The following is a 12,683-nucleotide window of genomic DNA, read 5'->3' as shown; positions in this document are numbered from 1 at the left end:
TTCAAAGAAATCTGCAAAATCAACCTACAAAAATCCTATCTAGGGCTGGGAAGGTGGCACAGTGGTAGAGCGCTTGCCTTGCAAGCATGAAGCCCTGGGTTCGATTCCTCAGCACCACATAAGCAGAAAAAGCTGGAAGTGGCACTGTGACTCAAGTGGTAGAGTGCTAGCCTTGAGCTGAAGAGTTCAGGGACAGCGCCCAGGCCCAGAGTTCAGGCTCCATGACCGACAAAAAAAAAAAATCTTATCTACATTTGACCTGCCATTCTGAGACTTCTTTGATTTACTGTTAACCCTTCTTGAAAGCTTATTCTTGCCTTATATGGACTTGCAGTTTCAGATCTTATTCTACAAAACGCTATGGGTATAAGTTTTGCTATGGGCAGCTCTTTAAAAAAAAAAAAAAAGTTAAGTTGTACAATTTCTTAGTAGGCCAGCTATGTACGTATATGTTCTGCTGTGGCTTCCTTCCTCATTTCCCCTTTCCAGTCTCCTCCTAACCACATAATTATCTATCAGTCTTTTTCTACTGAGCCAAGCCAGGTAATATCAACGTTAGATATTAATATTGAATTTTCTAAGACATTTGTATAAGTTATTGTAACAATGTAATAGCACATCACATAAGCTTCTAAGGATGAAAGAATTTTGATGGTACATGGGTTTGAACTCTGACCTCACACTTTCTAGGCTTGTGCTCAAGCCATTCCCTTCCTCCCCACCCCCCTACACATGTATTTCACTTTATTTTTTCAGGTAGCATTTTATGGTTTTTGCTTAGAGCCAGCTTCAGACTGCTATCCTCCTAATCTACATTTTCCCATGTAGCTGAAAACAGAGATATGAACCACCACAGCTGGCTTATTGATTGAGATAGGATCTTGCTAACTTTTGTTGCTGGCCTCAAACCACATTTTTTCTAATCTCTATCTCCCAAGAAACTAGGATCATAAGGCATGAGCTATCATTCCCAGTCTCACAATGAAAACTTGAGACACTAAAATATGCATTTTGTCTGAGCAAATCTATCACGTGAAAGAAATTAAATGTACTTTTTTTTTTATATAACCACTTGAAATCAGTAGTGCTCAATTCATTAAATAGTGTCACTATCCTACACTGTCAACTTCTGATTACTCTTGGTACTAAAAAGAGAAGCTGGAAAGTTTGTTTTCTGGTTGTCTTGGTAATTTAATCATTAGCATGTACACATACACGTTCAAAGTTTGTCATTTTGTATCCCAAGTGTCCAGCTTGGCACAGAACAGGCAGAACTCACTCCATAAATATTTTTCCTATGTTCATTTTTTATTACTGTTAAGCGGTTATACAAAGAAGTTACAATTCCATAAGTCAGGTTATGAGTACAATGCCTCATGGCCAATGTCACCCCTTCCTTCATTCTCGACCATTTTTCTCCTCTCCTTTTTCCCCTCAAGTTACTATCTCATTTTTCACATAGTGTACATTGAATATAATGACTACACATGCTCACCCTTCCTCTTTCCACTTATGTGCGCCCCCCCCTCCTTCCAAATCATGTCTGTGCTTCCTGGCATTCATTTTGATAAACAGTCCATTAGTTGTTTAGAGGAGTTATGCCTTTGGGTTCCATCCCTAAGTATACCATCCTTTAGTCAGTTTGTGTGTAAATGCGCTGAGCTCTGTATATGTTTTTGTGCATATTTGTATTGTAGATTTAGCTTCACATATGAGAGAAACGTGGCCTTTGTCTCTATGAGCCTGGCTTAGATCACTTAGCATGATTTGTTCTAGGTCTATCCATTTCCTGCAAATGACATATTCTTTCTCAATGAAAAAAAGAATTTTTTTTGCCAGTCTCTGAGGTTGTTTTGCTCAAGACTAGCACTATACTACTTGAGGCACTATTTCTTGTTTTTTTCTGTTTCTGTGGTACAGAGGAACTGAACCCAGGGCTTTGTGCATGCTAGGCACTAAGCCACATTCCCAGCCCTTAATAAATATTTTTAAATCAGTATTACCAACTGAATCTTTTACTAGCAATTTAACAATGAAGAAATTAAAGGCACCAAGTAAAAGAGGTCATAATAATCTATTTTTCAGAGTCTACAAATGTATCAAGCACGACTAAACACGTTCTAATTTTAGTCCTGTCAATAGAATATCTGAGGGGATTGTTTTACAGCCTAAAACCAGGAAACGGGTTATTAGGAATGAGCCCCGGGTCGGAGTGTGCAGCCAAGCTTGAACTCACATTTGATCCCAGATCCCTGACCTCTAACTGAAGAAGACGGTGATGTTTCTTTGCAAGTACTTACTCAGGTTTTCCCTGCAGCCCTATTGACTGGTACAGGCTCTTACCTACAATTGTACCCATCACCCAGTTCCGCCCGCCTCCCCGCACCCCGCCCCGCGCTGCCACTTCCGTTCGGGTAAAGCACTGTCTCCCCAACTTCTGAGGGTCAGACAGCACCTTAGAAAGAGGAAGGGGAAGGGGGAGGGGAGGGGAGGCCTGGCGCTGGGCCAGGAGCTCTTCCCTCCCTCCAACTTTGTCCAGGCCGCTTTAGTCACACTTCACAGGCCCACAAACCCCCGCCTCACTGTCAGGCCGCGGAGACGCCAGGCCCGCCCAGGCGCCCCCTCCACCCCACCCCGGCCCCCGCCCCGGGCCCCCTCCGCCTAACCCCAGGCCCCGAGACGCCGCCCCGAGTGGTTTCCATGACAACCGAGTCCCGCCCCCTCGCCCTCCCCCACCTCACCCCGCCTCCATCCCAGCGTCGGGACTGGTCAGCTCGGTCAGCCGGGTCAGCTCTCACCTCTCAGCGCATGGTGCATGCCGCCAATGCCGCTATACAGCTCCAGGACCCGCAGGGGCTCCATCCCCGGGCCGCCGCCGTCGCCGCCGAAGCCTGGGCGCTAGGCCTCTGCGGCTCGGTCCCTCGTTCCCCCTTCCCCACTTCCGCGCAGCTCCCTTGGCCTGTGGTTCCGCGGCTGTTCGGTTCCCCCCGGGTCCTGCGGTAGCGCTGGCTCTGGACCCCGCAGGGCGCCTTGGGGCCTGGGGCCTGGCAGGGGTCAGCAGCGGGACAAAGGACAGAACATAATGAGTACTCCCGAGTGAACGGCTGCGCCCTTGTTTGGAGTTTTCGGAAGCCTTGGGTGGGAGAAGAACAGGAAACTCAGTAGAGGGGGGAAATGGTCTTTTCACTTCAAAGGGAATTACTGATCAGAATTCAGAAGTTAAAAAAAAAAATCTTTTTCTTTTAGGCGAGGAGCTTTGTGGATCCTTTGAAAGTGTGAACTAGTCAAGCATTCCTTCCACTAATCTTAAGATCATACCATAGGCTCAGTGGTGTGAGGGAGAGAAATCCCTCCCATCAGCTTCTTCTGAGAGCAAGTCCCAGAACTTACAAATAATCAGAGTAGGGCCCTGACTGGGTGGTCATTGTTGTATGTGTGCTGTGGTCGATATTAGGGTTAATCACCTTTAACACGTATTATGTGCTATTAATAGCACTTAGGGGCTCCTAGATTTGGTGCCCAGTGGCCAAATTGTTAGAAGGGCCATTTAAAACTAAAATAAGAAATGTTTGCACTGTGAAGACTGTCCTTGTAGCATTTGTTCGTTGCAGCCAAGTGAAAAAGAATTTTCCTTGGGGCTGGGAAGGTAGCTCAGTGGTAGAGCGCTTGCCTTGCATGCATGAGGCCCTGGGTTCGATTCCTCAGCACCACATAAGAAAAAAGAAAAATGCCGGAAGTGGCGCTGTGGCTCAAGTGGTAGAGCGCTAGCCTTGAGCTGAAGAGCTGAGGGACAGTGCCCAGGCCCCGAGTTCAGGCCCCACAACCAGCCAAAAAAAAAAAGAAAAAAGAAAAAAAGAATTTTCCAACACAGGAAAATGGGGAGAGGCAAAGACTTATTAGGAAGGCATTAATGAACAGTATAGGCAGGTAGGCAAGGGAGCTTATCGTATCTGTGTGGCTGTTACTGCTCTATGGGGCTTGGACAAGGCTCTATGGTGTTCGGGGGAAGTTGGATGACAGGCTGTTTTCTTTTAGTGTGTGTGGAACCTGTTGACTGATTGTCTGTTTCTTGGACCTTAGTTCAAACTTCCTAATGGTGGACCATCCTGAGAGTCTTCACATCTGTATTTCATCTGGCCCATATCTCAACCATGATTCATTTTGCCCTTCACTTGGCCAGTTTCACCCACTTGGTTCACTGCTCCTTTCCATTCCATCCCATACCCTCCACAGAGACATTGACAGAATAATAAAAAAAAATCCTGATTTTAATGTGATGATCAGTTCATCTTCTTGTAACTCCTTCAAACTGGGAAGGGTCATAGAGATGTCCCTGCCTATGTATGCGTTGTTTTGGCAGACAGTTGTGGCCTTTGATATTTCTCTCTCTGATGTGTCTCTAAATAGAGCCACCTCCATCCTTCTATTTCTCAATACTACCACCGGTTAATTCTTGTTAAGAGAAATTTGCAGGTTCCGCCTATAATCAAAATTACTGGTCTATCAGAAACTTGGATGCCATGCTGTTAACAAGTGTAAAGTACAGTATCTGAATTATAGAACTGACAATATATTCCATGTGGTCTGGAAATTAACTTTTTAAATAGCATATATGCCTCAGGCGTTCAATGTTTTGCTTTAATTGGTCACTTATTTCAGATGAGAAGAGGTTTCATGGTAGAAAAATACCAGAGAACTGGGTTTCAGCCTTGGCATTGTCAGTAACTGGTTGTGTGACTGAGGTAAGCTGGGTTTCCTCATCTGTGAAATAAAGAGGAAGAAAAGAGAGCAATATAGCTGAGGGCTTTGTAGCTCCACAATCACAGGGATGAATTCATGCTAGCAAAACTATGCTCTGACTTGGCTCCCTGCCAGTTTTCTGTTTAAATCAAAATACACATAAACAATTAGAAATATACTCTTAAATCAATCCAATTTAGGGAAGGTATGTACACACGAATAAATGCATAACTCATGGAAGAAGTTTCTAATATTTATTATACAATATCAGTAACATAAATAATATCGATACATAAAATATACAAGAGCTATATAGTCCTGGCAATTTACATACAGTCAGCAAACCAATATATTAAATAACTCTAGAGTTTATTCACTGTTAGTGTTATAAATCAAAATAAACATAACTATCTTATCCTGTGAGGGAAAGGTATTAGATACACTTATGGCAGCAGAGTGGATGAAATACAGCCTCCCAAGACAAAGGGATAAATTAAACTGCACAGAGGCTGATTACAAATTTTTCACTCTGATGCTTGAGAGTCTTCCTGATGTGGCCACAAATATACTTCTCTCTCCTAACTTTTGTCCTCCCCTTTTTATCTGGGGTAGGGGTAGGGAATGCCCATCCTCATCCTGAGAGAGAGAGAGAGAAAGAGAGAGAGAGAGAGAGAGAGAGCTGTCCCTGTGCTTTTTTGCTCAAGGGTAGTACTCTACCACTTGAGTCATAGCTCCACTTCTGACTTTGTTAGTAGTTAATTGGAGATAAGAGTCTCATGCCCCGGCTGTCTTTGAACCTCAATTCTCAGATCTCAGCCTCCTGAGTAGCTAGCATTTCAGGTGTGAGCCACTGATACCCAGCTTGTTTCTCAAACCCAGCTTTCTTGAACTTTGCCGTAAACTGACCTGCTCAGTCTTCCCCAAATGCACTGCTACTCTACCTGTCTGCTTACTCTTCAAGTGGAGCCTTACTGCTAGACCCTTGCTTCATCTCAAGTCCTCGGTTTCCCTCATTACTGAGACACAGATACCCCATTCCTAAACCTAAATCCCTTCTATTCCTTCTAGCTCAATTTTAACCTCATGTGAACCACATCTCTCCTATGCACCATTTGACATTTCCTGTCTAAAACTTATGACATTGCAATCATTTTAGAATGGAAACTTGCTGGGTGCTAATGGCTTCTAGCTACTCAGGATTCAGAGACCTGGTAGGATAACCTTTAGAAGCCAGCCTGGGGAAATATGTCAAGACTCTGTAACTAACCAACAAAAGAGCAGGGCTGTAGGAGAGCCCTGAGTTCAAGCCCTGATACTGGCAAGAGAAAGAAAGAAGGAAAGAAAGGAAGGATGGAGAGAAGGAAGGGAAGGAAGGAAGGAAGGAAGGAAGGAAGGAAGGAAGGAAGGAAGGAAGGAAGGAAGGAAGGAAGGAAGGAAGGGAGGGAAGGGAGGAAGGGAGGGAGGGAGGGAGGGAGGGAGGGAAGGAGGAAGGAAGGGAGGGAGAGAAGGAAAGGGAGAAAAAAGAAAGGAAATTTTCTTTTTAATCGTAATTTATAAGTATTTCCAAGAGGTAAGCTCCTTTAGAGAAATGTACATATACTCTTTTCCAGACCTTCAAATTTATACCAGTCATTATTATAAATTGTGTGATTTGGAGGGAGAATAGGGTGGGGTGGACAGTCATGCTACAATAAGCAGTAGCTGAGGAGGAAGGCAAGGTGAGCAGATAGAGAAAGAAAATATTTATTGTTTACCTTTCTCTCCAAATGGAATCTTAAATATTTCTAAAGGAAAAAATATAGCTCTCTGGTCACATAATTTCCCATAAGTTCGCCTCAATGACATTGAGTATTACTTACATTCTAATTAGAGAAACCTAAAACAATTTGTAGGGTTTTTTTTTTTGTACTAATGAGCATTGCTAAGCACCAGTGGCTCTCACTTATAATCCTAGCTACTTAGGAGGCTGAGATCTGAGATCTGAAGGCAGCTCAGGCAGGAAAGTTCATGGGACTCTTATCTCCAATTAACTATCAAAAGTCAGAAGTCTAAAGAGTAACAGAAATAATTAACGTACATGAAATTACAAGAGGTATATTAGACTAATAATTGCAGACTCTCATTGACAGAAGTATTCATTGTCTAACTTAGAATCTAACACCATTTCCTCTTTCCTCTTCTGCTTGAGAATGTCTTATAAAAATAAAGTCTTTTAAATGCTTAAAGTATGTTTGGAAATTATCATTGAGTTTGCATGGATTTTATTTACCAGCACAATGTAATTTGGAGTCTTATTACAGGCTCACCCACAAAGAGAGAATACCCTGCTCTGCCAGTTTCTGTAATGAAAAAAATCTGTGTCCTGGTTTTAGACAGGAAGAGAATGGTCTTTATGAATTGCATAGAAAATGAGAATGTCATGATATGGAATAAATTTAAAACAAAATATACTTGGGAGATGAAATTATATTCAGAAGAAATTGGAGTTGGAGAAGTCCCCAGAGCTCATCTGCTACTCAGGGACTCTCGCATATTTAAAATTGCCTTCCACTGCCAGGTTGTATGGTTCATGTCTGTAATCTAAGCTATTCAGGAGGCTGAGATGTGAGGACTGAAGTTCAAAACCAGCCCTAAAAGCAAAATGAAAGGATCACTGACCAGGTGAGCACCCTGAAAAAAAAAAAAAAATAACGAACAAACAAAAGACAAGAAGCCAGATGCCAGTGGCTCTCACCTGTAATCCTAGCTACTCAGATAGCTGAGATTGGAGGATCTCGGTTTGAAGCCAACCTAGGCAGGAAAATCTATGAGACTCTCATTTCCAATAAACTAAGCAAAAGCAGGAAGTTGTGCTGTGGCTCAAGTGATAGAGCATTAAGTGATAGAGCACTAAGAATCATTAAGTGATTGAGCACAAAGAAGCTCAGGGACAGCGCTCAGGCCTTGAGTTCAAGCCCCAGGACCAGCAAAAACAAAAACAAATCATGAGACCTTACTTGAAAAGCAACTGAATAAGAAAGAGCTGGAGGGGCTGGGAAGTTGGCTCAGTGGTAGAGCGCTTACCTTGCATGCCTGAGGCCCAGGGTTCGATTCCTCAGCACCACATAAAGAAAAAACCCGGAAGTGGCGCTGTGGCTCAAGTGGTAGAGCACTAGCCTTGAGCTGAAGAGCTGAGGGACAGTGCCCAGGCCCAGACCACGACCGGACAAAAAAAAAAAAAAAGAGCTGGAAGTATGACCCAGAACCCACCTAAGAAGCACTAAGCTTTGTGTTCAAACTCCAAACAAAAGACTTTTTTTCTAGTGTTATACTGTATAGTTCAGTAGCCACTGGCCAAAGCTGAGGATTTGAATTTAAATTAATTTAGTTAAGGTAAAAATTTAGCTCACCAGTGCCATTGGACACATAAAAAATACCTAGTAGCCCCACATGGCTAGTGCTCACCCTATGGCTTAGCACAGATGCAGAATATTTTCATCATCACAGAAGATTCCATTGGGCCCACCTGTTCTAGATTAATGGCTAGACCATCCCTAAAGGAACAGGATCAGGATATCCTTTAATTATTTAATAGTCACATATTCAACACATTTAATATGTATCCCATAAAATATGGAGTCAAAGACAAGATGACAAACTTCCCAGGAAAAAAAAGGACAGACAGAAAATGGGCCTTCCTGGCCTCTTTCCAGAGCAATACTTTTTGGTATTCTAGTGAATTGCAACTACAAATGATATGATCTCATACCTCAGAAGGAGACAAGGACAGAAAAAATTTAAAAAGTTAAAGTCAAGAGGAAAATTCATTATAGTTTCTGCTGGAAAAGAAAAAAAAAGACATAAGAAAGTTCCAAGGTGTCTGACAATGTGTCCTCATTTGGGAATTTTGACATTGATTTGACTCCATTGTTATTTCTGAAATTTTAATGGTGAAGTGTTTTGCAAAAACACTTTAAAGATTATGATTTAGTTAAATTAAAGGTAGTAGGATTCTCTCTTTAAAGCCACTTTTACAAGCTCCAAGAAAATTAGAGCTAAAAGGAAACTTAAGTGCTATTTGGTCCAGTGTTTCTGAAACTATTTTTAGAGACAGAGCCTGTCTTTCAAACGAGTTCTCATTTAGAATCAGTGCAGAGCGAGACAGAGAAGTAGATCAGTACATGTGGGCAGTGCACGTACACACAAACACACAAACCCTCTGAACGTTGCTAAAGGGTGGTGGTAGTAGGCCTGGAACCATGCCAGATCACACCTCTACCCTCACCCAGTTGCATGGCCGTCTCTAAATAGCACTGGAAGACCTAGATTACAAATCACGGATTCCATCCCACCTCAGTTTTAGAGGCAAAGATATGGAGATACAGAAAGCTGGCAAAGGCAGGGCAATGGTGGCTCACACCTGTAATCCTAGCTACTCAGGAGGCTGAGATCTATGGACTGCAGTTCAAAGCCAATCTGGACAAGAAAGTCCATGAGATTCTTATCTCCAATTAATCTCTCTTCCCTCTGTCTCTGTCTGTCCCTGTCTCTGTCTCTGTCTGTCTCTGTCTCTCTCTCACGCGTGTGTGCACACACACACACACACAGAGCCAGAAGTAGAGCTGTGGCTCAAATGGTAGAACACTATCCTTGAACGCAAAAGCTCAGGGATAGTGCCCAACCTCCAAGTTCAAGCCTCATGACCAACACAAAAACAAAAAACAGCACACATGTGCGTGTGCACGGGCACACACACACACTCGCACACACATGCGTGTGCACAGGCATGCACACACACACAAGCTGGCATATCTTAGCTGATTCCACAACTGAGGGAAACTCAACTCAGACTCCCTGAGGGGCCTTTCCATGGCTGCCTACACCAAAATATAGTAGAAGATGTTCTAAATTGGCTCAGTTGCCCCAAGCCTTTTCAAAGAAGCGAAGCCAGGGATCTAAACTAAAACAGATCTGGCCTGAACACTGAGGGCAGCTTTGGCAGGCTGTGAAGCCAACCTCAACCGACATAACAATGTGTGTTATAAGGTTCAGATGTCAGACTTTATATTGCTTCGTAGAGCAGAAACAATATTAGAGACTAATTACTAACATCCATACATTATCTGCCAGGTCACTCCTGCAGATCATTCAATACAGTGCAAGGAAAATGGCCCTTGGAATAAGATGGATTAATATAAATCTTGCCCATATTATTCAATTCTCCTATGAAACATACAATGCTTGCTAGAAAGAAAAACTGTCTAGCTGGGTGCTGGTGGCTCACGCCTGTAATCCTAGCTACTCAGGAGGCTGAGATCTGAGGATCGAGGTTCAAAGCCAGCAGGGGCAGGAAAGTCCGCGAGACTCTTATCTCCAATAAACCTCTAGAAACCAGAAGTGGCGCTGTGGCTCAAGCAGTAGAGCGCTCGCCTTGAGCTGAAGAGCTGAAGAGCTGAAGGACAGCGCCCAAGCCCAGAGTTCAAGCCCCACAACTGACAAAAAAGAAAAAGAAAAACTGTCTATTCTTAATATACACACATACATGAATACATTTACATAGATAAAACTTTTAGTTATACATGGACAGATGTATATACTATCTAATTAATTATTAGATAGTATATGCATATATATTTATATAGATAATATATTTATTAGTAATGTGCCTAAAATAATTAGTACTGGTTTGTGTCCAGAATACAGATATAGGGATTAGAGGCATGGCTCACTTGGTAGAGCATTAGCCAATGAGTGAAAGTGTCAGCTACCAAGTTAGAGTCTCAGTCTAGGATTTTAAAAAGCCAGAATTCAGATATGCAATAGTTTCACTTTGAATCATTTTTTAATATCCTCTAATACTGATTCTAAAAATAGCTAAAATATAACAACAGATGTCCTACTATATCTATTCACTGTATATAAGGAAAAACTTTGTATATGTCTTAAAAGTAATCTCAGCCAGAGGCCAATGGCTTGTGCCTGTAATCCTAGCTATTCAGGAGACTGAGATGTGAGGATCTCAGTTCAAAGCCAGCCTGGGCAGGAAAGTCCATAAGGCTCTTATCTCCAATTAACCACTAAAAAGCTGGAAGGGGAAGTTGTAGCCCAAGTGGTAAAGCACTAGCCTTGAACATAAAAACTCAGGGACAGTACCTAGGCTTCAAGTTCAAGCCTCAGGACCAGGATACACACACACACACACACACACACACACATACACACACACACACACACACACACACACACAGAGTAATTTCTTTTAATTTCAAAGTCACTATGTGAGTCCAGTACAAACACATTTGATTTGTCCAACTCTCTTTTCATATGTGGAATGCAGAGACCTTCAACCCTTACTTTATTGAGTTAAGCCTTTTCCTGCAGAGCCACTGAGAGTTTCTTTTCCATCTAAGGTAATTACCACTGAGTTAAAGTATCTAAATTCCCCAAAGGGATCTGTCCTGTGTTTAGTCACTCAGAAAATACTGGTTGACTAAAATAGACTATATTTCTGTAGATGGCAAAGTATAGTTCACTAATAGCAGAATAGGAAAACTAAGACAATATCAAACTATGTGATTCGAATTACTTTGAAAATATTTAAATTGCATATTAACCAACGTTAGCTCTGTCTGTTTTTCTTCAACATTCAGTTTTCCATAAGAAAAAGTAGAAAGCACCATGTGTGTTGCTCAGTGTCAAATACATCCAAAGTCTCTCAGCTAACATGCATTGGTAAGTAAATATATACACATTTTTAAAAAAGGATAACGCCAGGTTTTTTTTCCCCCTTAAAGGTCTGGAAGTCAACAAATAATAACTGAAATGGAGCTGGCATGAACTTTGCGGAAGAATTCTTCCTTAGGAGTTCAAAATGATTCTGGATAGGAAAGAATGTCAGGAATCTGTGTGTCATAACCCCCTTTACTCCTAGAATTTTAGGACTAAATTCTAAACATGGAGGAAAAGGAGTCAACAGCAAGCATTATTTATATGTCGTGGTAGGATTTGTGGAGGAATCATACATATTAAGTTGCTTTCTATAGGGATGACACATGTGAAAAAAAGCAAAACAAATTTTTCAGTACAGCTACAGCCTAAAATGAAAGTGACTGAATTAACATACCTGAGAGAAACCTAAAATTCTGGAAGCTCAATGCAACTGCAAAAAGTCACTCTTTTGACCATTCTTTCTCTTTTTAGGTAATAATAAACTATTTGCCCATTGTACAAATATAACAACCTGTATGAAAAAAGAACACGGAAACCACAAGAGAACCATGTGTGCCACTTTGCTGTTCCTCCTTTCAGTCTTTGTAGTCAACACCTTTTACCAAAATCAGAGTGGTATTTTGATTCTCTGGTTTATTTTACAAGAGTGAGGGTATGGCTCAAGTCATAGAGCACTTGCCTAGCAACATGCGACTGTATTCAAACCCCAATACCACTACAAAAAAACAATCAAACCAACAACTCTCTTAGCTATGTTACCTATTTTATCCTATTATACTCTTAACCTATCATGGAATCATTCGATAAGATACACAATTTTTAAATGTGATCTTTATTGTTTCTGAAATGTAGAAATAATATAACCTCATTGTTAAGGGTAAAAACAAATTACACAACTATAGAAAATAATGGATATTTGCCTTCCTGTAAAGGTTGATTACAGTTTATTCTCTGCACAGCTACTACTTTTTTTTTTCTTTTTTCTTTTTTTTTTGGGGGGGGGGTCCAGTCGTGGGGCCTGAACTCTGGACCTGGGCACTGTCCCTCAGCTCTTCAGCTCAAGGCTAGCGCTCTACCAACTGAGCCACAGCGCCACTTCTGGCTTTTTTTTTCTGCTTATGTGGTACTGAGGAATCGAACTCAGGGCCTCAGGCATGCAAGGCAAGCGCTCTACCACTGAGCCACCTTCTCAGCCCCCACAGCTACTACTTTTCACATTTATGTTAAAAACCTGC

The 12,683-nt window shown here is 41.9% G+C and overlaps 1 protein-coding gene across 2 annotated transcripts in view; it reads right to left on the bottom strand.

The window, feature by feature from the left end:
• Nucleotides 1–2,921, bottom strand: part of Trdmt1 (tRNA aspartic acid methyltransferase 1) — a 41,824-nt gene extending 38,903 nt beyond the window's left edge. For both annotated transcript variants that reach the window (XM_042686298.1, XM_042686299.1), the window contains exon 1: nt 2,799–2,921. In XM_042686298.1, the coding sequence (XP_042542232.1) occupies nt 2,799–2,862 (64 nt within the window). In that variant the 5' untranslated portion in view covers nt 2,863–2,921. The remainder of the gene's footprint in view (nt 1–2,798) is intronic.
• Nucleotides 2,922–12,683: the final 9,762 nt, after the last annotated feature.

Source organism: Dipodomys spectabilis, unplaced genomic scaffold (genome assembly GCF_019054845.1).
Source record: "Dipodomys spectabilis isolate Male_0828 unplaced genomic scaffold, ASM1905484v1 ptg000096l, whole genome shotgun sequence".
Lineage (NCBI taxonomy): Eukaryota > Metazoa > Chordata > Mammalia > Rodentia > Heteromyidae > Dipodomys > Dipodomys spectabilis.
The sequence above is the reverse complement of the archived record's forward strand: the minus strand, read 5'-3'. Positions and strand labels throughout refer to the sequence as shown.